At 39.0% G+C, this 25878-nt stretch overlaps 1 protein-coding gene across 3 annotated transcripts in view; it reads right to left on the bottom strand.

Moving 5' to 3' along the window:
• Nucleotides 1-25878, bottom strand: part of TLN2 (talin 2) — a 142731-nt gene that overhangs the window by 86394 nt on the left and 30459 nt on the right. For all 3 annotated transcript variants that reach the window (XM_068204210.1, XM_068204208.1, XM_068204209.1), the window contains 2 exons: nucleotides 13263-13345; nucleotides 1410-1580 (listed from right to left, as the gene is read on the bottom strand). In XM_068204210.1, the coding sequence (XP_068060311.1) occupies nucleotides 1410-1545 (136 nt within the window). In that variant the 5' untranslated portion in view covers nucleotides 1546-1580; nucleotides 13263-13345. The remainder of the gene's footprint in view (nucleotides 1-1409; nucleotides 1581-13262; nucleotides 13346-25878) is intronic.

Here is a 25878-nt window from a genome sequence, read left to right as displayed (position 1 = left end):
TGCCTATAAATAGGTTGTGACCTTTAGAAGCAGACAAAGTGCCTTGCAAAGAGCACAGAAGTACCAAGGAAGCACAGACTGCTCTGACAGTCATTTGTGGTGCATGCACCTGGTAATGAAACAGCAGGAGCTGTGCAACTGGCACAAGAAAATCATGGCCACATTTGTGCTGGGACCAGGCTTGTGGGAGAAGTGAAATGTGCACAGCTGACAGCCATAAGTATATTTTCTGCTGTGCAGAACCAGTTTAGCAACTGTAATGTACCCCTGTGAATCTTCTGAACGAACAGGCAAACACACACATATTAACAGCCACCAAGAAAGGGAAAGGATATGTTGGAAACATTTCTGTTCATCACTCAATCTCATTTTTTGAAGACTCTTAGTGCACTGCAATCATAAGTAAAGGAAAAGCCCTATTATAAAATCTGAGAACTCCTTGGCTTTTCTTTGAGGTTCATGATGTTCAGGGATACGTATCACTCAACTTCTCCCAATTCAACAGCTGTTTACAATCACAGCCTTGAGAGACCAGCATGGTAAAAATGCACAAGTTTTATCTGAAAACTGAAGCTCTGTAACTAGATTTCCAAAGGACTCCTGCAAAGAAGAAGCAATTCTCAGTAATAGTAATGAAGTCCATTACTAGGAAGTTTTTCTAACAAGCCAAGATTTTTGAAGTGGCTGTAAAAGTTGAGAGCTTAAACCTCAATAAACAACCTGCTTTCAGAATGACATTCCAGTAGCATTATATACAATGCAGCACCAAAGGGCTTTGAAGTATCTGAATTTTTTTACAACTTTGGCTGTGTTAAAACCAGATCTTTTGTCCGTGGTATTTCCCAGTCTGTATTCACCTGATTTGCTCAATAGGTACAGAGTCAGTTACATTTGATTAACATGTAGCACCTATGGTATGCACAGCATGGTGGTGATTTTAGTTATTAACCAATTTCAAACGTTTCTCTTTGCACATTTTGGAGGCATCCAGCCATTCTTTTGTCATTCGTGCTGTCGCTTCCTCTGCTGAGGCACTAAATAAGTCTGCACAGATTTTCTTAGAACACATTGCCAGAAACACTGCTTTAAGTAGGTAATACCAAAAAATGCTCTCCAAGCAGGAGAGCAACTTCTCATCTTTTAGGCAAACAAGATATTTATTTAACAAGTCCAAGTTTGACTAAAAACATCCATTGTAGGACAAAAGAAAGAAAAACAAGTCAGCTACTTTCTGTCGCTTAGAAATCTGTTTGCACTTGTTTCCTTTCCCTCTGGAGCCTTACAACTTAAATTAAAAAACAACCAAACCCTCCAGCATAAAAAACAGGACAATGTCAAAAACCCCTGTGGGTTCATGTCCATTTTCAATTCAGCCAATGAAGAGGGTAAGGACACATTCAGGAGCTCACCTTGCCCTGTCTGAGCCTCTGGCACTCGCTCACGGATAACTCGGCAGGCGTCGTACACGGCCGTGGATGGCTCAAACTGCATCGTCTTCACCACATTGCACTGACGGACACAGATCTTCAAGGAAAGAGCTACCATGGTGCCAAGCCACTTGCAAGTTCCTACTAGAGTACCTGAAAAAGCAGTAATGGCATTGCTGCTTACAGTTTTTCATTTAATGCTTTAATATAATCAGCTTTTCATTAAATAAATGAAACTAGTTCAGTAGAATTACCTTTATTCAAATGCACTTCTATGTAAAGTCTCATTAGTATCATCAAGCTAGAAACTAGCCAAAACATGGCGTAACATTTTCTTTGTGTAATGGAAATGCACTTTTCAAAAACTTGTATACACATGCTAGATGTTCATACTTTCTTTGAGGTAGGTTAAAATGGTGCATAAAAAACCAACACACATATTGGGTCTATTGGCAACATATTTACAGCTGACAGAAAATTATTTTTCTCTCACCATACATTTTTATTTTATCATCTAGACTAGCTTGTAACCAACAGCTTAAAATAACTACTTCATCAAAAGTAAGATTTTCTTAGCACATAACTACTCTTTCCTGAAGATTCTGAAGTGTGCAATATAGTGTTATGGTTTTTCTCAAGTCTCCACATAGACCTGCAAGATGTTTTTAGCCGGTTGCACAGCTACAGAGAGCTTCAAGAATGAGTTCTTTTTCATTTCAGCTATATTTCAAAAACTACACCAACTATGACAGCATTTTTTTACAGAAACAGGAAGCAACAGATGCTTTTTGTATTGTTTCATTTTGTAGATAGTCTGGGTTTTGTCTCCAGTGTCTTTCCTTGCTGTTTTAACAGACCAAACCACTCTTCCATCACTAGACTTTCCACAATGATCTCCAAGAACTCTTCAGAACTTAAATCCATTCTCCATAAATAGAGAATGCACTCGAATCCCCAAATAATTTCTGCATAAATTGATGTGTGTGTTTTTAAATATCAGTTTCCCAGGGGATCCTAGTGACTAACTTAAAGAGCTGGAAGATTATTTTCCTCAAGTTCAGGGGCCTGACTTGTATTTTTCATCTGACCCATATCTCTCACAGCTGCCAATTCCAGAGTGCCTCCAAACCCGGCATCCCTGATGAGTCCCTGCTGGTCACCAGGACTGCATCCTCCCTGGAAGGGATGGCTGTCACCTGCTGTACAAGTTACCCTCTCTGCACTCCCCTGAGCCTCCTGGACCTCCCTCGGCTCGCAGGAGTGGATGGAGTCCCCCAGGGCCTGTAGTGCCTCCTGTTGCTGGAGCAAGGACTTTGTCAGAAGGCTCCCCTGGATGAGGTGGCCTGCAGCAGACACCTCCCACCTAAAAGGGGTTTTCCTTTGTTTCCTCACACTCTGATTCTTATCCACAGGCTTTCAACCTGCTCACAGGCATTCTTCAGATACAGCTCTTGGCACCCTCTCCCTCTCCTGATGTAGAGGGTAACACCTCTCACCTCCCTTCAGTCCTGTCCCTTCTGAAGTGCCAGTAGCCATCAAGAGCTGCACCCGAGCCATGGGATTCATCCCACCACCTTTCAGTAAAGGCAACAAGACCATGGCTTTCTGGCAGCAAGGTGTACTCTTGTTAGTGCGACAAAAGGCTCCACTGGCTAATTTAAAAACAAGCAGGTGTCTTGTATCTTAGAGAATGTTCTTTTAAAAGTACATTGTTTAGGTTTCCAGCTTTTTAATATTTTCCCTTTGTGCACCACATAAGCCATAAACATGCATATCAGAAAGAACGTCAAAAGACAGCCTAGCATAGTGCCTTGCATTGTAAAATGATGCATCCCTATGCTGTCCCTGCCAGATGCTCATTTAATCCATTCTGAAAAAGCTCCATCAAAATGTGAGTCCACATATCCATAGCTAAGATGCTCGATTTTTATTTTTCTTTTTACATTTTGTATGGTTCTCCCTCATACAAGTTTTCAACTTAGGTTCTCCACTCTGCAAATGAATGTTTTTTTCCCTTCTCTATATAAAGACATATGCAAATTTATCCCTGATTATCTTTAATGCACTTTTACAAGTTGGGAACCTGTTACTGTGTCCTCCCACCACCACTCCTATTTTTTTCCCCAGGGTCAAATTCAACTCAAAGAAAGAAGGACCTAAATATATCAGCGGTCTGGTTTCCTTCAGTTCAGTGTTCTTGGTTTCAGAGACACCAAAGGATGCTTCATCTGAAAAAGAGCTTATGAAAAGAGCTCATGACTTATCAGCTTCCTCCAATAGTATGCTCTCAAATTCAAGAGAAAGGTTTTCATTTGCTTCCTCCAGATTATCCTCAGGCTCTAAATCTCTCCATTTGGCTTTCAGTAATAAATGGGATAGGCAGTTTCCATCTCCTGGGTAACAGCCAGAACAGGACAGCTGTTTTTTCTCAAAAGATCTAAGAACTTGGTCAAGAAAAAGGGCTGAGACCACAGAGAAAAATAAGGGGAAAATATCTTCAACATTCCCTTTATCTTCTATACACTGATTCACATCACATTGAAATATTTCTCTGTGCAAGTAATGGACTCTGTGCACCCAAAATCACTCAGTCTGTGGAATGGCTGACCAAAACTTAAAAGGATCCTGCAAATTAAGGAAATTTTACATGGAATGGTTTGCCTGGTACTGTCTAATTCTCTGTGAGTAATAAAGTAGGAAATTTCTAAATCAGACTGTGACTAATCTGTGCTTGTAAGGTGGGAGACTGGAATAATAAATTATGAATCTGACAGCTTTGGGAGGAATAGCAGCAACTTCATAAAAAATAGCCACAGAGCATAACTCAGAGAACCCAGTGCCTACAGATATATATCAGAGTGTGTATGTCAAGGCCTTGAGCTGAACCATCACAGGGCTCACGTTCTGGAAAATCTGAAAAAAACAGAATTCTAACCAGTGCTTGAATTAAGATGAGCAGGCCTCGGTGTGCTCACAGAGATACCTTGCCAACAAAGCAAACAAGCACAAGTATTTCAAGCACATATTATCCAAGATAATAAGATATAAGGTAAAGTAATAAGATATTATCCCAAGATGCTATTAAGGACTGAAAAGTAAAACAAGAATAAGGCAGCAATAAGGTTCTTTAAAGCAACTTCAAGCTGGAGGAATGTGTACCTCTGGGTTAAGGAGTGAGTATACACAATTAGCCAGATCATCTATGGCAGGAGCACCCTCCAGCACAGCAGCAGGAGGCAAACACTGCCCCAGCTGGGCCATCCTGGGCTTTGGTCCCTGTTCCTCGGAAGGACAAAGCTTGAGCAGACCCTTCCATCCATTTGCACAGCCCTCCTGCAAGTCTCACCTGAGTTACTGTATCCTTCCCCAGAGCTCTCTGCCAGGATACATTCTCACTAGAGCTGGGATGATGTTTCATTACATGCTGTTACATAAATTACAAAGGTGTGGGCTTAGAAACAGATACATACTCCATGAGCAATTAAAATATTTTTCTTTAATAATTTATCTTCATTAAAAAATGAAGAGAAAAATCTGAAAATTCTGAAAATCTGAGGACCAATATTACAAAATTAAACATTTCTTCATATCTTGTAAAGTAGGTATTTTCAGTGAAACCATTTGAACATTAAATAAAAAAAAAGTTATTTGATGAAACACTTATACATATTAGAAGATATTAAGTCTATTTTACCTGAAATGAAATAAATCTGTGAATTGCCTATTGCAAGTCACAAACTAATAATTTGAACAAAAGCTCCAACATACTTGTTTGAGAAATGTTCCCAAATTAACAGGAAGAAAGTTGATGCCAAAACACCCCCACCCTTAATTTCCACTGGAAATTAATTTAGAATTGCTTTTACGCCTGGTGTCATTCAAGAGGAGCAAAACAGAACTAACCAACATCTAGTAGGACTGCCAAAGCTGAGTAACAAATTAATTTATTCATATCCTACTGCACCTCTTCCTCCATCAATTCCAACAGTAATTTCTAGAAAGGTATTTTCTACACACTGTCTGTGCTACTACACACTGGCTGTTCATAGTAAATGAACAGCTTTTGCATGGATTTACTCTCAAACTTCCTTGTCCCACTTCCCACCAACAAATGGCTTTCCCAACCAGCTCCTTAAAAAGTCTTCTGTAACAGTAAGCAAAAATGAGTTGTCTGCTGTTTGTGAATGCTAAAAGCATTGAGATGGATGACACACATATGATCAAGTTCAGACTTGCCCTAATTAGAGAGTTTCCATGATTTTTTGTCAGGCTTATTAAGTGAGCACTAAGTCAGTGTAGGATCCAACTCTACACTAGTGAAAATTTCACAAGTCGAGTCAATACTGTGAATGTAAGCCTTGGGTAATGCACAAAACAGGTCTCCATTCCACAACACCTTGCTGAGTTACCTAACATGATAAAACCACAATTACAGAAATTCCTGAAAAGATTTCCCAAGAAACTAAATGGTACCTGAAAGTCCAGGTCTGCTAGACTGGGAAGGTGGCACTGACCTCATCAGCTGCTGTACAGAGAGACAGACCAAGGCAAGGGGCAGCAAAGTTATCTCAACAAGCATTTACAAGGCCTCTCAAGAGTCATGTAACACAAGGTAAATAGCTGTTTCTCCCAATACTGACAAGGACAGAAGTTTGCATCCGATAACTTCTACAGGAATCAACTATCACCAAGCCAAAAGCATAAAATAAAATAAAACAGGAAAATAAAGATGCAGAGAGAAGGGGGATTTACAGGGGAGAACAGTTAGTGCACACTGACCTCCCTGATCATTTACCTACTCACCTGGCTTAATTCGTATCATTCCTACCCTCATATCTACAGTGTCTGAGCTGATGAGGCCATGATTTTATCTGTATATTCTGAACTGCAATGCTAAGTAAACAGTGAATGCAAAATGTCAGTTCAGTGCTATGAGGACATGTGCATTTCACATCCTTGCCAACTGAGTTCTGAGGTAACACATAGCCCAAAACCACCTGCATTTTAAAATTAAGCCAACGTGGAACAGCCACCACTGACTCTGCCAAACACAGACCACACCCATCCAGTTAAAGCAAAGTTGTCACTGCCAGTGCTGTGGTTAAAAGCAAAGCTCTGCCATGATTTAGTAAAGGTCTGTCTCCCTGGAGATATTTCTTAACTGGTTCATTTAAGCTTGAGCAATCACAAATCTAGGTCATGAGACTGTCACAGCCTAAAAGCCTGTATGAGTACATGCTAGTAGAGGCAAAGCTACTATTTTTATACTAGACTAACTCTGTAACAAAATCCGGTGGAACAGAAGTCCTCTACTCTTTTCAGTATTCCCACCAACTACCTGCTGGCACTGGGCACCAGCAATACAGGACAGATGACATTTTCTGTTGTTCACAGAGGTTGAACATCTAATTCTATTGTACATATGAAATACTTGTTTAGTGGGCTGGTGTCTGCTAAGACCTCTGTGAGCAAAATGCACTCTGAAGTACAAACCCACCTGAACTGATAGCTTTGTATACTTCAAAAAAAGCATCATACTTCAAAAATCAAGCATAATGGAACCACAAGGCAGGCAGACAGGCAGCTGATTGCACAAGGCTAGAGAATAACAACACTCATTTTACTCTAAACTCACAATGGCACCTATGTTGGCAACTTATCTTAAAAGAGGTGGCACTGCACCTTTCAAGGAGCCCTCTCTTCAGTGCTCCATTGCTGTCAATTTGTAACTCATTTATACCATGGTGCTCTTAAGGGCTGCCATTAACAGACTTTCTGAGAAGATGAAGCTGATTCTCCACCAGAGCACAATATAGGAACCAAACTACCATCTGTGGGTTGTATGCCTGAAATGTATGCCCACACGTCACAGCGAGGCCATCATCAATTCCCTGCTGGACAAGACACTGTGAAGATGTCATTACTGATTGTTGCCATTCCACCGGGAACTGTGTGGTGAGGTGCTTTCAGGGATAACAATCACTCATGCACAAACAACACACTTGTCGACACTGGACTGGAAGTTGTCTTGTCAGTAAGGTTAGAATCTCTTCTGGTCCGAAAGGAAACAAAACAGTCTCTCTTACTTTCCCTCTAATCAGCTTAAAGCAGAAAGCAAGAGCAGTAAACCAGAGGAAAAGTTGATGTTCTAAATGGGCAGTAAGTACAAAGATATCAACTTGGAGTGTCCAGAAGTAGCTTGACAACCTCAGATACCACACACTGTCTGGGGTGGCTGATCAGAACTCTTGAAGTTTGAACAAGCAACCAAAAAAGCATAACCCTTCCTTCCATCGTTTAGAATACAAGGAACTTAACACTGTATAGTGCTAAACATTGTTTATTCTGTTTGCAAGTATGCACATACAATTAAAATGCAAGAATTCTCACATGCCCCCCTGCCCTAAGAAAATCCCTGCTCAACCACTATGGCTGTAAACACACACCACACATGCTGATAAGCAAGTTTACCTTAAAAATCTTTAACAATCTCAGGAAAAATTCACTGCATTTAGCTATAGAATGCAGTACTGAATTTTACAAATTAACTACTTGGAAAAAAATCCCCACAGCAAAACAAAGACGAAGAACAAGCTTTGAAAGGTTACTGTGAGAGTAGGCTGTAATTATCAGTAAGCATTAATAGATACCATTCCCAGTCCACACTTTATAGTCATCCAGCAACAGCATCTCTTTTGCTAAGAACCCAGCAAGGAAGTTCCCTTGAGCAGAATTATGTAAGAGACCAAAATATTTGGGTCTAATTAAGAGTTGTTTACAGGACAGTCAGCTTATTAGCAATTGAACTTCAGCTTGCTTTTTAAGTCAAAAGGCATATTTGCAAACTAACTAGCTTGTATAAATCTTCAAAAGGAAGTATGAATTACAAGGAACTACAGAAGGAATGTCACTGTCCCAGACAGAACTGAAACAGCTTTTAGATAAGATAAGCAAAGAGCTTGACTGGAGCTAGTTGTAACAGAGAAATCACAAGCTTCAGTAGCGAGAGCCTTCGCTGTGGCAGTCAATGAAGAGGCCTTCCAGACTTTTTTTCCTATTTTGCAAGAACACTGCAAGAGAAAACCAAAATCAGAAACATGAGTTTCTGTAGAAACCAGAAGAGAATCACATCCTTTGGCTAGATTCATCCCACAAAGTCCTTGGAAGGACAGGAGTATTACAGACTATTACTAAAATGGTATCTGATGTATGGAAGACATTTTTATTTGCTGTGGGTTTATTTTTCCCCATTTTTAAAGGGTTTGTTTTTGGGTTTTGGAGGGGTGATTTATTTTTTTAAACTCAACTCCTATAAGGTTAATCTAGGTCCATCTCAAGCACTGCAACTTGCTTACAGTGGGATATATTCATACATGTTTATACAGCTTCAAATATGTTTTCTGATCTCTAGTACCTAGGTAAATTATAGGATAAGAAAAATAAATGACAATTAAAAATAATTCCTATTCTGTGGAAAGGTTTGGCTGATAGAAAACTGATTTTCCAAAGCAGATGTGACTATTTGAAACATTTCACCTAGATTCTAAATCACACTAAGAATAGCAATAGGCTGAACTACAAAATGGGCTGTTAAATCCAGCCTAGAACAGTTCTGTATATTCACACTATTTCAACTGCTTAAATATTGTAATGTTTTGAAGGACAATTTTAGAGCTTTTATGCCTAAGTCTACAACCTCTGAGCACGCTCAATTCAGTGCTTTTCCCCCCACCATTGAATTAATTGAAGCCACCACTCAAACTTCTGAGCTCCAGCTGCCATTCTTGGGAGGCACCATGAAGTTGGATGTAATAAACCACTTGGAGTTCTTACTTGAGTCATGGAATGACACAGCTAGGATATGACTTCTTGGGTTCAACTGCTGTGGTCTAACTATTACTCTGCATTTTCTATTTTACTTCTTTTTTTAAGTGACATGTTTTGGCAGAGAAACAGTATTGCAAAGTCCCAGATAAAGTGTCATGGTAAATCATATATGGATTCTTCTTTTGCTTTCCTTACACCCTTCTGAACATCATCTGATTCTGCCTGGGAAATTTTAATCATTTTCTTTAAGAAGAACAGCAGTCAACAGTTACCTCATACACATCCACTTGATTATCTACCTTAGGGAACATGAAGGCAACTAATAGGCTGCTTGAGTTTCTTACAGGCTTTATAATCAACCTCCCTTATTTGTTCCAGAATCTGAACTATTTAATAATATGAAATCCACTTAGCGACTGCAATCACTGAAGTAAATCCACACTGATAATTTTGATCAGCATCACCATTCAGAATTAGATGGGGCTGATAAGTCTTCTAAACCAGCTTTGCGACACAGAAGAAAATTAGTGAGGCTCAAATACAGTAATTTTTTGCCAGTCCTGTGCTGGGGTTTATAAGGAATAGTTCTCTGCTCTGATTGATTCCATCTGAAATGGTAGACTTAACAGGCACTGAAATTGCTCTTGGTAGGTTTTGATCCATTTGTCCCAAAAATCAATTAATACAATTATTTAAAACAGATCACTTAAATAGTGAGGCAGAAAACATAAACATTTATAAAATGTTATTTGAATGAATGCAATAGTAGACTAGCAAGTCAGCATTCCAATTGTTTAAGTAAGCCCAGAAAATGTGAAGGAATTCACACAAATGGTAGTCAGGCTGGCAACCCAACTATGATCTCCACAATAAGCCTCATCTCTTCACCTAGAGTTGTCACAAATCCAAGATGAAGGCAAAGGGATTTCTGACTCGGAAAACTTATTTCTTGCAGGCCCATTTGAAAAGCAGGAGGCTTGGCAAAGAGCTCACTCATTTAGTGAAAATTCAAGTTGACAGCTTAGAGACTGACTGTCATTTATATTAGGGAAAGCATGGCAAAGTGGGTCCCAGTCAAAGCTGCAGATACTCTTTAGGCAAGCTAGCCCATTTTTTCTCTGTTCAAGTACACAGAATGCACTAAAATCCCTTCTATGTTAAAAGAGTCATATACAGTACAATGAAGTGCTCTTTAAAATCACATAGTTCAAAACAAAGAGACACTTGCAGTAACAATCTTGAAAAGCCATCAAGTGAACACTGTAAACTACTATATGCAATTTCTCTCTGAATCTTTCAATACTGCTTTTTGGAAGTTCCATGAGGAGGCAGACTGTCCAGGATCAGATGGTGAATCAAGTCCACCAGAACAATTCACTTAATAGCATTTCTTCAACCTTTGCTTTACATGGTTACATGCATTGGAACTACTCCACATGCAGCTGAGCTGGATTCTTGAAACAAAATGCAGCATGTTAGAAACCAAGACACTGGACACTACCTAAGGTAAGTAAGAATACCTGTGAATGTGAAGTGTTTTTTGAAACTTCAACTATTATTGTCATTCTCCTACAGTAATCAGACTAAACCAGTTTTTAAAAACCTAAGTACACAAAAGAAATAAGAGGAACAATCCATACAAACTCAAATAGCCCAACAGGTTGGGGTTTTTCCTCCAGCAGCATCATGTAAGTTCACTACTTTAGCACACTTTTTGCCAGATAATACCTATTGGGAAATTCAAACCAAAGCCAAGCACTACTTAAATCTAAATTATAATTAATTCAGTTATGTTTCTACCCTTTAAACACTCAGGTCTCTATTCTATCTACTGTAGTACTATCCAGACAATTTTTTCTCACAAGCTATCACAATTTGGTATCAACATGAGATTAACACAATTTTTAATAAATTACCATTCTTTATCAATTTTCATGTCATGGAGATAGAAAACGGTTTACAGAAAAGCAGTAAAAATAAAAAACTTGCATGTCAGTGAAGACAGCAATTGTAATCCAACATTCATCCCTCATTGGAAAGGATGGAACTGTCATCCTAGCCTGGCAATGCTGGAAAGCTACAGGCAACAGTTTACACACAGTCTGCAACTCACATGGTGCCACGCCAAAGAGAAAAACAGCAGATCATGCAATTGCCTTCCAATGGGTTTTAACAGCTACTAAAAAAGAACTTTTCTTGCTCTTCCAACCTCCATCACCTACTTGAGATTTACCAACACACATATAGTTTACCACACACACAAAACCAGTCATAGTTCACAATTTTTAGAATACTAATGCTTTGGCTAATGCTACTGCAGCAAGGTTGAATGACCTTAGTGCATGCTCCCTTCATTTTCTGATGCCAGCACCTGAACAGAGAGGGAAGGGAAGGGAAGGAACAAGAAGATGTCTCAAAACGTAACCATTTCTCACCATCTCAAAGGCTGAGTGCCAGCTGCAAGCATTTTTTCCTTGAACTTCAGGTTCAGGCAGAGATGTCAGACTCTGCTTTTTGATTACTAAATTATTTTTTATTAAAAAAGAACACTTCTTCCAAAAGAAGAAACAGGGAATGGCTAGTCAAAAGAGCTTTGAACAACTAATAGAGGGATAAAGAGGAAAAAACAAAGAGTAGTTGAGGAAAGGAAGAAAGACCTATAGCTAGAGACTGCAGAAAGCTCAGTTACTACCAGAATCAGCAACATCAATGAAAACAGAAAAGCTCAGCAAGAACAGTGTGTTTGCATCCATCAAATCAACATCTCTGTGACAGCCACAAAACAGGACAACACAGACTGAGCTCCAGCTTTAAGAGCACTCCATATCCCCAGGGTAAAAGCTCACAACCACTGGATAAGGAAGGACAGAAATCAGAAGGTGGTGTAGGCCTTATGAGCTATGTTCCCCTCTAGATTTCAGAGGGGAACAGGACTGAACTCCAAAACATCCACTGCTTCTACAGGAGAACAGAGGAACAAAGAAATCATGAAACACAGCTGAACTTTTAACAGGGGGTAGCAGTGTGTGCAAATTTGACATGCCAATTAGGTACTTAGTCTAGTACACTGCCAGCTGTGTGCTAATGTGAAGTCAAACCTCCTCCTACACCAGACGTGCTCACCAAGAGCACATCTTACCAATAAGCTCAAAGTCAGCTTGGCAGACTTAAAATGCTTGAAGTTAAATTCACATATTTTGTTGTTTTTCTTAACAAAGCCTACTTCAATATGTACCTAAAACACCTTCATTTAACCTTGTCCTTACACATATTTGATACAAACTGACATGTTGCTTTAATTATAGGCTGCTTTGAAAGTTCACTGAAGACATTTTTCAAACATGGAGAATTGCAGGACAAAATTCCATTAGCAACCTTTCAGTATTTCAAGCTCCATTTCCAGATGAGCAGTCAAAGCCAGAGACACATTTAGAACAGTAATGTGGACAAGGTCAAAGTAACTCCAACAGATCAAGAACATGGGGTGAGATTTATCAACATCTCGCCTAAAGCCAATTTTACCATTTAGTGACATTCTCTTCTGAGAGCATTACAGTACAGAAATGGTAATGTATCTGTGAAGTTATTCTAGCAATGATTTTTCCCTTTTTTTTGTCACCTCTTATATGTATTCAGATGAAAGAGTTAAGTCGTCAGCTATTTGTTTCATACCAATGAAAGGCATGGCCTTTTTTCCTAAGGCTTAGAGAAATCACTTATTACATGATCATACTCTTCAGTCTCCCTGGCAACTGTTTCAAAACAGTCAATGTCTGTCATAGCCAGGTTAATCTCCAGGCTGTTAATTACAATATTTACTTGGCACTTCAGTATTCATACATCACATTTATCTTTCAGCTCAATTTCTCTCTTCATAAACACAGACACAGAAGTATATATTTCACATATTCTCTAAAGAAAATTTTATACTAGTATGTAGAAGCTTTTAAATTACTTCAGATTTTATGTCCTTATATGCATAACAAAGAAAATTAAACAGGACCTTACCTGAAAATTAAACTTCATTTAATAGAAAATAAGTTTGTCTGAAAGTACTGTTTGATCACATGGAAGGCTTCCAGCAACCAAGTCTGTAACACAAAATACAAACAAGTTACTTTCATATCCCCAGTTCAATAATTTCTGTTTTTCAAGTACCTTCTCTGTCAACACACTGGAAAGAAAACAACTCAGGAAGTTCTAAGTTTTCTTTTTCCTTCAGGAGTCAGAATTTGCATTGCCAAAATGTCTTTGTGCTCAAGAAAATAAATTTCAGTCCTTCTAAATTACTCACACATAAGAGCTCATAATAAATGAATTCATGAGTTTTTACAGGTAAACACTTTGAAACTGCCTCATCAATTATGAAAACACTTGTAGCACGAGTCTGGGTGTTAATATAAATTAAACTATCACACCAACCTCTCAAAACCATTTATTTTACATTAACTTTGCTTTTCCGTGGTTTACTGTCCCTGTGTGGAATAGCAGCCTCCCTGGGCAATCTCCCTTCTGAAAGTATGATTGCAAAAAAAAGGTAAAAAAGAGTTTTGTTTTACTTTTAAAAGACAACAAGCTCTGTTTCAAAGGCTTTGGCTGTTTTAAGGAGGTGAGTTTTCTTGGTTGGGTATTTTCAGGCTTTGTTTATTAGACTTTGTTTTATATCCTCCCCCCCACCCCAGGTTTCTTAGGATCATTTGTCAGTTTTTACCCTACAAAATGCTAATATATCATAGTGGTTTAATAATCATGAGGATGGGCAAATCAGTTTGCACACAAGCCATTTAGCAATTCTGTATCCCCACAGTGCTCTGAAATAAAAACCAGCTTCTCTCCCAGCATCTCCAAACACCTCCAGGCACAGTATTATCCAGGCCTAGGTCTGGCTGCTGGCAAAGGCTTGTGTTCCATGTGTGCAGTCATGGAAGGCTCTCATCCCATTTTTATATCTCCTGGACAACCTAAAAATTCAAATGAAGTTCTGATCCACAGCAGCTATCCAAATTTGAAACCAGTTTATACATCAATTTAGAAAGAGCAGGATGTTAAAGAATAAAGTTAAGCTTTCATCCAGCTACATAGCAAGGAATGCCTTTTAGCTGAGAAAAGCACACAGCAACAAAAGAATTCTTGCAAATTTTAACCAAACAAAGCTGGCAAAAACATTTCTGATAAAACAAATTCATCACCTAATGTTTTTCTTGTCTTGGTTGGTTAGAAAAGTGATTTTTCTCTTTCAGTGGACTTTTAAGCAATATCAGCTCTATGTCAACACAACTATTAACTACAGCTTAACAGATTTAATGCAGGCCAGAGTAAATGCAGTATACATACTACAATTATTTCAGCTCTCAATTGATCACCTGCACCTGCATTAAAATAGGCAATGCAGTACTTTGAAATTTAGATCCTTGATCACACTCATCCAACTTCTCAATGCCTGCCACGTTTCCAGTAATGACCAAAAAATGTACAATTACATCTCATTAAAGGTATGCCAGCAGCCTGCGCCTCATGGGCTTCCCACTCAAATATAAGGTCAGGTTAAAAGCAAGTTCAGCTCACAGAACACCTGAGGCATTCCCTGAGGTGGCTGTTATCACTGCAGTAGGGATTGATCTGCAAGACAAGTATCTGCATTACAGTAACATGCCAAATTCCTGTTCAGTACAGCCCATAACTCACCAGCCTCCCTGCTTCCTGGACATCACTATGTCCTTCTCCATACTTGCATATATTTTAGCGTTCTAAAATTTGTATCAAGTGCAGTTGTGAAGTAGTTCAGTCACTTGGAACTGCCACCTGTCTTCATTCTCAGTCTTTGTTAACAAAGACCCCAGAAGCCCTTTCAAGTCCCCAAGTTCTGTAAGCACAAAGCACCAGCTGAAGCATCTTCACCTCTACTCAGAACCACCATCAATGAAGGCTGACACTTTCTGGATTGCTATCAAAAACTGAATGCCTGTAGAACATACCACATCTAGGAAAGAGCAGAACCAGATGTAGCAGAGACCATCCCAACATTGCTTCTTTCTAGTTGCACCCCACAAAGGCTCCCAGATATATTTTCCAATTCAATACATGTTGTTACCATCATGATGATTTAAATAGTTATGAAACTGCTTTGAAACTTGCCCTTTTCAAATGCAGTACCAAAACAGAATCATTGCTTAAAAATTAAAAAAAAAAAAAAAAACAGCAAACACAAAGAACCCTCAATAGTTTGTTTTTTTCAAGCCGTACACCAAACATGAGTAACTAGAAATTTATTTTTCTGTAGTTTACCAGGAGGGTCTATCTACTTAAGTGTTAATGAGACTAGGAAGGAAGGAGGTAAGGCAACTGCTATATTAACATTTTACATCAAGGGATGAAGCAACACAATTCATTTGCATGTACTACCAGAAGAACTCAATGAATAGAATACCATGTTTCAAAACGACAACTTAATTTTAAATAGTATATTTTAAGTCATCAGAATACTTAGGAGTAGAAATATGGATATATCTTGTGAAGTCTGAGGAAAATAAAAGTTGCTTGTGCTATGATACATTGTAAGACTAGCTGGAACAAACATGACTGTGGAAACAACATTCATTTTTTAAGTGGGTTAATTACTGCTGAAGCAGCCATATATTTTTTTTTTACTTATCAACAGGGAGATAAAGAGACCCTTAAAAAAATATTATTCACTGTTTTTTTATTCTATTGTCCTTACTTCCTGGAATGTAGTCAGAGATGGAACTAGACTGCCTAGAAGCCCAGTCAGCAAAGCAGCTGCCCTGAACCCGGGATTTGTTTACAATCTATTGGAGGGTGGGAGCAATGACTGCATAAAACATCTAATTCCAGAAGTTTACACAGGGCTTTCTGAATATTTGGAGTATTTCTTAGCAGTAGCCCCCTGGTTCCCCCCTCCCCTTCTCTTTCCTTAGCTGCAGCTACATTTCCATGAAATTCTTTTGGTTCAAATGCTAGTGATGTTATTTACAGAACAACAAAACTGAATAAATAAAAGCACTGAAGCAGAATGTACTCTCTCAATTCTACTGCAGATTCCTATACTATGAATTAGAAGTAAATTACAGTTTTGTCTTTATAGATATTTCCTAGGTATTCTCTAAATTCTTGGTGGTAACAGTTTAATTCAGTAGAATTTGGATTTCAGGCTCACTGAGATCAAACACAAATTGCAGCATCATAGCATCATCTCATACTACACCTTCTGAATGCGGAAGATCTTTCTGCCCACGTACTTCCTTTGGGTTTATGATGTGTGTTTTTCCTATGATGTGTTTTGTGGGCTGTTCTTTTTGTTTGTGCTTCTTTGATTGTGTGGGTTTGGAGTTTTTTTCACCACAGCCAAATCCAAGTCTATGGTCCATTACACAGGGTATGTTTTAATCCCGCTGGCATTCGCTGCCCCTTTACTGTAGCATCTCTGCTAAATGAATCTGCTCATTGCTTAATATTTTAAAGACAGGGGAGTAGTTACTTTGGGACACTGGCAAGTTTAGTTTAGGATATCTGGAACACTGAGGAGCTTAGTTCTATGATCAAGTTCCAAACTATGTTCCTTGCACATAATAAACATATTGAATAGCTGTTTCAGGCTGGTACTAATTCAGATGTCCTGTAGCATGTGACTTCTTTAAACTCTTGTTCCTTCTTACCCGTCTCATTTACTTGCTTCAAGACTACTTCATAAATGATCACAATTCACCTAGTAGAAGTTTTTCAGCATTTAGGCAAATTTGACTCTGCCCCATATGAAACTACACTCTCAAATGCAATTGTTCCAAGTTCCCTTAAATGGTGAAGTTTTGAAAGTGGTGGTTCAAGCCAGACTTTCTGGGAACCTGACAGACGGTGGTAGCTCATCCCTGCACTGGTCTGCCAAAACTCAGCTTTCAGCCCCTCAGGACCTGTTATTGCTTCACTCTTATCAGATCTTAACTACTGTTTTTCAGCTATCAATCCTTACAACAACCTGCACATCTGGTATAATAGTTTTGAGGAAGTCTGATAAGGTAGAACAAGTAAATTCTGCAACACAAGAGCAAAGTATGGCATTAATTTCTTCTCAAGGCTTCATGTTTGTATATAGCAGGAGAAAAGTATCTGTTGTGATCACTAAAGTCAACTACACTCCAATTAATTTTCAAAATTATGTAAATTTCATCTCTTACATTATGCTGCTGACCCAACTTCCTCTAATTAATGTTCATCTGTTTTCATGAATATTAACTTTTTGTCAAGCAAATATTACTTGCCTTCAGTTCAGGGCTCTTCAAGACCAATCAATAGTTTTTCATAAAGGAGCAGTTATTATTCAAACTTTATTCTGAACTCCACCTTCCCATCTAGGTAAATGTAAAAAGAAAGATTCCAATTTTGTTTTCTAGGAGAAAGACAACCTTGTTTAAAGTAAGTTGTACTCCCATTATGATTAAAGTTAAATGGTAACTTTCAATCTTTGTATTACTATGATTTTTATTATGGCTACTACTACAGAAAAAGCTACAGCAAATATTCACATTCAGTCACCCTTGGCAAGTTCTTTAAAACATGTTTGCCCAGAACAGTTGTCTTGTTGGCATCAAATGGCAAAGCCTCTCCTCTGATGAGAGGCAGAAAGTTTGACCTGACTGCACAGGAATGATGTGAAGTGTAAAGCAGCCAGGCCTTCCTGCTCTCCTCAGGGCACTGGGAGGTGCCACATGGAAACCCACCCACTCTCCTGTCGTGATGTGAGTGACCCTCACATCCCAACACTACCACAGGAGTGGCCACACAACGACAAGTATCAACCACTATTATGTAATATCTGCAAGGAGTTAACTACTACAGACATCATCAATGGTTCTTCATTTATTCTAAAATCTCTGGCTATAGATTTGAGCTTAGAATATAGCCTTTTAAAAGCAGAGCTAAACACATAATTTACAACTGTAAAATACAATGCATAGTAATTTAAAATGACAGGTAAAGATGCGAAACAACAGGTCCTCAAAAATGAGTGCATGGCACTTTCCTCACCAAGGCACCATTCACACTACCTGTAGTTTCTGACCTTTTACAATTTGGAGTTTATGTTATTGTTATCCTTTATTTCAAAAAAGACAGTCTGCAAGCAGTTTAACAAAAGTAAAGAAGATGCTAAGCCTAGCTTTCATAAGAACAGCCAGTGTATCTTGCCTTAGAAAAGTTGCAGGATACCAGGACCTGAGCAGTGAACACAACCCCACATATCAGAAATCCCTCAGCACAGGGACAATTTTCTTCCCATGCTGTGGTGCTGTACACTCTGAATATCCTAATATGTACTTGCACTCAGGTCAAAATTAAACAGATTTCTCATCCATTTATGGTGCTAAACATTACAGAATCAGTTATTCAGCAGTCTAAGGCAAAGATTCACTGGTTCAGTGGCACCTGCTGAGATTTTGACCTCCTATGGAAATATAAATAAAAAATAGTATATTTTGCATGACCTTTACGAAAAAGCGTGAATTCATCTACCAAAAAAACAACAATATGGGAACCTGCACTTCTCCTTTGTTTTTAAGTCATGAATCACTCAGGCTGCAAACCTTTCTCCTGAATATTCTACAGTGGGTTCACATTTCCCTTTAAACTACTTATCCCAAAAGACATATCACTCCAGGATATAACAGGCCATGCTCCCAATCCCTAATGAGATTGCCTGCAATGTGAACACTTCCACTTTGAATGACATGCAATTCATCATCCACTTCTGCCTAAATACCTGCAAATAAAGCCACTGGCAATATGGCTGTTAGAAGCTGAGATTTCATGTCCAGGGTTGGTGCATGAGCTGAAGAGGCAATAAAATAACAAAAGCAATCTTTCAGTGGGCAGCTAAGAGAGAGAGAGAAGAAAAATAACCAATCCCACAATAAAACAGCACCAGGTTTTTGCTGTTGGTACAATTTCTTCAGAGGTGTTACCAAGACAAGGCACCTGCCATTCCAATGGTGTAATGCTCAAGCTGTCTGCCGTTAACAAAGTTTGCCAGCTAAATCTGTTCACAACAGAACTATGGCCCACACACTGCACAGACAAAACGTACAGTTTACTTCTTTGGCATGACTAACAGCAAGTTTGCCAACTTTCCAAACATACTCCTTGAAAGCTGGGCTGCTCTACGTTTGCATCCAAAGGGTCAGTATAGTCCAGACCCAAAGTGCTGGCAACCCAGCCTCAACAGACAGAAACTTTGGATCTTCCATTTTTATACTATCCTCATTACTTCAGTAGACTAAAGAGCTTCCTTTAAAAGAGCAGTGGTTTGTAAAATTTCCGTATCTTCACACCAAGTTGTTAAGCAGTTACTTTAGGCAACACATTAACTATCCCGCAAGAAAACACACTGAATCACAAATATACTAAATATTCAAAGTTCATGTTAGCACATAAATTTATGATATATGGAGTGAGAAAGTATTTTGAACTCAAACCAGAATGATAAAAAACAAATTTAAATTCCTTTCTGTTAGCATACCAACAAACCTTTGATGGGCCAGGCCAGTCTGCATTACAGAGAATTTCCAAACAAACAAACAAACACACAGCACCAGTCCTAGACCTCCTGAGAATGAAACCAGGTTACCAAACAAAATGCAACTTCACTGAGGTGTGGGGGAAAGTGATTCTGGCCCAACTCTAAACACATACGTATATGTACATAGATGTTGTTGCTTTAGACATGCAAGCACACATGGCCTTCTTACAGAGCTCATCATGACCTTAGCTAGGTGTCCCACACACTCCACCATATCAGCACACTCTGCACTGTCAACATGCTCCAGGCAAGAAGCTTCCAACAGGAGGAAGTCTATTGCATACACATGCGCCAAGGTGAAAACCTCATCAGCACTTGGGAAAAGACACAACTTCAGAATACTAGGAAATGTGGAGAACAAAAAATAAACCATTTCTTCGGGGAAGTAAAGGCCAAGGCACAACTTGTTGATTTTCCTGTATGCTTGCAGCTCATGTTCTCCTAGTACCATGACCTGGTATCAAGCTTCCTACACAAAATTTCAACATTAACCATCATTTCTAAACTACTTTGAATACACTTCCATGTCCAAATAACAGCCACTTATGCAAGTGAGTGAAAACACATCAAACGGATGAAGAAGCTGAGTGTCTGCCTCCTGCATTTACTTCTTGAAGGAGGTACATGTCTTTTGATGTGACTGTGGGAAGGGGAATTTAAAAGGCAGCTTTAATCACTACTACTTATTAGTGTTCCTCAGCAACGGAGAATTTAGTGTGTTTACAGACTGCACACATTACTGCTGTTCACTATACCAAAAATGCATAAAGCAGTTCCCTTTCTGCCTGATTTGCCTTGGAGGACATTAAGTTAACATTTCAGAAAGAAACAGCACTTCTTTAACTATGCAGCTGCCAAATCAATTCTGTCTGATTCAAATATGCTTTGAATTTCATAGTATCTTTCCACAGACATAAATCTTTCAGTCCCAAGCACTTCCTGTCATTTTAATTACTTCCCTTCAAGTCCCCTAAAGAACTAAAATGGTGCTTTGCAGTGTTCACAGACAGGATGAAGAGCACTTACTGTGTCCTTGGGGACAACACTGTCAGGAAGGGCTATTTAAGTGGGGCAAGAAGGAGAAGCGATGCTGGAAAACACATACCTAAGAAATGCATACAGTTAATACCCAATTGAAATTGAAAATATGAGAAGCTCAACCTCCTTCTCACTCTCCCCTTCCAGTAAATGGGGGAGAGATGCCTTCTTTTGACACACTGAGCTTTCCAAGCACATGTTTCTGAAATGAGACAGCACCTGAATTACATTGGAGAACACAAAATAATCCTTTTCAAGTTGCTTCCCCTACTTCTAGATACAAGGTGGTCCTAGAACAAGGAGTTCTTATAGAAATATTGTATACTTATTCAATAGGGTAAACAACAAGCAAACCTCCATCACACTTGTGGAGTGATATGGTCTTGAACAAAGTCAGACCCCCAGATGTGTACACAGATTGTCAAATCCCAAGTAATGTCCTTTCCTATCACCCCCACATGGAGCTGCTTCCATTTCAGATCTCCTGCCTCACCTTGAAGTTACCTCCTGTAAGCTTCCTCCACACACCAGCCCAGACTCCCATAATCTTGCTGTGAAGAAATTTAAATCAGGTCACCCCGAGGCAATTTTCTAAAGAGAAAGCATTGTTTGCCTTCATGTCAACTAAGCTACTTAAATACTGCAAAAAAACCTTCAAGTACTCAACAATCTCAGTCACTCAGAGCTGGCTTCAGTTGTTTAAGGTGACTGTAGACCTGCAACACTGCAGCTGCAGATGGAGACAATGCCCTTTACCTGCCACTGGGAAGTGGGGTTAGCATGGTTGCCCTGTACAGCTGCAGAATTTCGTGGCTAAAAAAACCCCAAAAACTCTCAACCAAAACTCTGCCCCTAAAACAAAACCACCAAATGCAAAAAGATTAGAACAGAACTACTCAGCACTCTCAACATGTCAGCAACACATCAAACTGTTTGTATGGAAGAATGAACTGACTTCTAATACTTTGAATAACAGAGATCCCAGAAAGATGTATTTTCACTGATTTTCCATTCATTGTCCTGGAGTTGAAGCCAAAAAAAACAACTAAATCAAGTAATTTTCCTATCTGGTCTTTTTGAAACACTGTAACATCAGTGTGCACAGAATGAAGGCTTTAGAAAGGAAGAGGTAAAACATTGCATTCCTAGCTCCAGTCAGCATATTGCATTTCAGTATTTTCACAATAACATACAGTTGATACCCAAAGTTAATTCCAAAAGTTTTTTCATACAATGTCTGCCCATGGGACAGATTCCACTGCATTCAAAAAGCACATCTGAAGCGTTTATTGCTTCCAGATTTTGAAAGGAGAAATTACTGTTATAACTCAGCTGAGTCATCTTAACAGCTCTGCTAAAATCTCTCTGGTTTTCATCCCAAAGTCTCACTTCAGAAAATACATGTTTCCTGTGCATTAATTCTCCAAGCATACAAAGCCCATATTCAATGTTTTGGCAAAAAAAATAGATTTAACAAGGAAGATGAATGCAACCCAAAACTTATAGTGCAGGCTACTTGAAACACTTTTGGGACCTTAAGTTATTGCATACAACACTCCTAACCTTTATCCCATTCTCTGCCAAAAAGCCAAAACACTACATTCTGAATTTGCACTAAAAGCAAAATTTGATAATCATGACCTGTGTCCAATTCTGCATTTAATGGCTTTATTGGATCAAGTTAGCACATAGGTGACAACTGACCTCAGTGTCACAGACTGAGCAGAGCTACAGCCAATCCAGGCAGACTCCAGGTAATGACAAATGAAGCTGATGTGTAGCATCCAGATCTGGAGGTCCAGTAATGCAACAGCTCTGCTACAGATTGAACCCAGCAATCAGAGAACAGACACTAATCAGAGATGCAAAAAAGTCTGAAACTTCTGCCCAGAGGGCTTTTGCTGTGAAAATGCACAGATCTTAAAATTAAAATAAAAGAGTCTACCAAGAATGCAAGTGACTGTTGAATACAACAACTAAAATACCTGCTCAGTAGCACTCATTTTGGTCACAGATCACAGGAATGTATGAACCAACATGAAGTAAATGATTAGCATGACATTATACCTAAGCCATTTTGGATGAACAGAGCAAGTGAGCATGTCCATGAAAACTGGTGAAATAAAGCAACTGTACTTTGGTAAGTAACATTTAACAGGTCAGCAGGCCAATATCTGAATTCATCTTGCATTTTTATGGCCCTGTTTCTAAATCTGTGGTTTAGATATTAAATGGGTTTTATTATAACAACTTTTAAGTACTCCTCATTATGCTTTAAGAGATAGATTCCACTTCTGTCACAGTGCACTCTGGAAGCAAAGCTCCTGACTTGTCTGACAAATCAGAGCAGCCCAACTAAGAGCTGTGTTCTGGATTTACTTTCACTCCAGCTGCTCTCATGAATGATTAACACTCAAGTCTTCTACAACTATGTGTTACTGGCTCCTTGGACAGCACTTAGCTGTACAAGCAGATGGACAACAAGCTTTTGGAAGCAATTCTGCCAAGAATGTCCAAGCCAAATGCTCTTTTTGGACTGGCATGGGGAGAAGCATGTGGGAAGAAACACACTTCTGGTTGACATGTTTGCCACTTGGAATGTTGCCCTGAACCAGCAACTGGCAAATATTTACAGAGGAAAATTTTCTCTTGGTTAGAAAGTGACAGGGGACACATCAGTCAGAGCATGGAAAAAGACACATCAAGCCTTGTGTTTAGAAGCACCACTGTAGGATCAAACAAAGACTAAATGCTGCATGACATTAGTGTAGCTTCAAGAAACACACACAATTGGCAGAGGAGCAAAGTTTTAGCAATGTAAAATAATCCCACAATATCCAATTCTTCTAAAAAATTTCTGAATTGCTGAAGAGGAGAGCTTCCCTCTCGGGGAAGAGAACAAGGATTGTTATCTTAAATCTGAAGAAATCCCCATGACTGTCTAAAACTTAGCCAGTGCATTTGAGAAAAGCTCATCTATTCTGACACTCTTTCTACCTCCTTATATCTTTGCAGCTGTACAGAAATCTGTGAAGGTGAAGAGTATTAGCCTCAGATTGCATGGACCCAGAAATGAAGGCTTAAAAAAATTCAGGTGACAGAAAAGACTTTTTCACAACAACCATATGGGTGGGGAAGTAAAAAAGCCTTATGATGGACAGTCTATGTCTCTGAGCTTTAATGCCTTCCGTCCTAAGGACATACATGTCTGAAGTGACAGAATTACTTAAATGAAATTATAATATTAAACTTCTAGTCACAGAGAAACAGGTGGAAAAAAATGGACAAAAAATAGAAGTGAAGGTTTTCTCATTTCTTTCTTCCATGATTTTCCCGAGACATATGGGTATGTATAATGCTAGCAATCCTAATCTGTTTGTAACACAGGCAGCAGAGAGAACATTCAAAAAATGGTAAGACAAAAAAAAGTAATCTGACAAGTAATACTGATACATGAAACAAAAGAGTTGAGAGGAAATGCCTCTGTACAAAGGAAATGTGTATAAGGGTGCTATACAACTATCACAGAGTAGACTTAAAACAACAAAATCAAAATTTACAATAAAATCAAGCAAACAGTAAAAGCTGCATCTGCAGAACCTTCTGTCGTGACAGCTGTGCTTCAGTTGAACTGACAGGTCATTGCTGCACAAAACCTTCACAGAAATCAGGCTTTGGGGAAGAAAGGGACACCTAGCCATGCTCACCTGCCCCATGGTTTCAATACTAAGACAATAAAAGATATTCTTAAGAATTTCAGAGATGGAAGTAGCTGCAAAGAGGACCAGTGTAAAAACATCCTCAGGGGTTTTCATCACAAGAGAGTCAAATACACCCTCACAAAACCACAGTAGCTTTCTTCAAGGTCATGGAGTGGTTTATAATTCTCCCAGAAACTTCTGTGCTCTCTACTTGAAGCCCAGTTTCTCTGAAGTTCTCATCTTCAAATTGCAAAGGAGGTTTTTTCCCTTTAACTTTCATTTCCAGCAGCAACTGCTCCACAATAGCCTTCCAGTTCCCCCTACCAGGCTCTCCTTCGAAACAACCAAGTTTTAGGACATGTTCCAAGGCATCTCTCATTCTCCACAGGGGATTTAGAAGCACTCTCAGCTTTCCCATTGGTCCAAAAAACAAGCAGTTGTTTCTGTCATGTGGTCCATTTTCACTGTTTTCATGAATGCAGTCCTCTACTAGTCCTCTCTAGTCCGAGGACTAGAGTAAGCTGTCAGCCTTTAAAAGTGACAATTACAGTAGAGGTGCCAAGGTCCTAAACTACCCTTTGAAGTTACCATTTGTGCAACCACACAATTCTCCCTACTGCACAATACAGCTGAATGCTAAAAGTGACACCAGTAAAAACTTACTGAAGTTACATTCTACCTCCATATCTTCCTTTGTGGCTGCAAAAGCCCGGCTTTAATCCAGTCGTCCAGAACAAACTTCCACTGTAATTCCAGGGCTTTATTTCACAGAAGGCATTGTGCACAGCAATATGAGCTGGCGAATGAGAAGACATTGTCAACAAGCAAAGCATGCTTCAGCCACATGGTCAAATTCCAGTTGTGACCTTATTCCAATACACTGCAGTGGGGTGACAGCATTTAACAATACTTGAATTAAGCCCAGAGGAAAAAAATTCATGTTTCTGTGGTTATGAACTATAAAATCTAAATTTTCAAAGGTCCCTGCTCCAAATTAAATATTCACACAAAAAGAAACTTCCAATAATGAGACAGTTTCCAGAAAAGTTCAGGGATGTGAGTCGGTCTTCCAAGGAATTTACCTTCCCACACAAGCTGTGAATTTGAATGATGCTCAGAATAGCAGTTTTACTATCTTTTCTGCTACTAAGATTTGTAGACACTTATGTCAGAATGTTCATCAACAAGTAGTCAACTTTCCAAACAGACTGTAAATTTTGAAAACAGAAATTTTCCAAACAGAAGTAAATTTTGAAAACAGAAATAGTGATTCCAAGACAATTAGTTACTGTGCTACCTG

The sequence above is a fragment of the Anomalospiza imberbis genome, chromosome 13, assembly GCF_031753505.1.
Source record: "Anomalospiza imberbis isolate Cuckoo-Finch-1a 21T00152 chromosome 13, ASM3175350v1, whole genome shotgun sequence".
Taxonomy (NCBI): domain Eukaryota; kingdom Metazoa; phylum Chordata; class Aves; order Passeriformes; family Viduidae; genus Anomalospiza; species Anomalospiza imberbis.
Note: the sequence above shows the minus strand (reverse complement) of the source record. Positions and strands in the feature narration are given on the sequence as shown.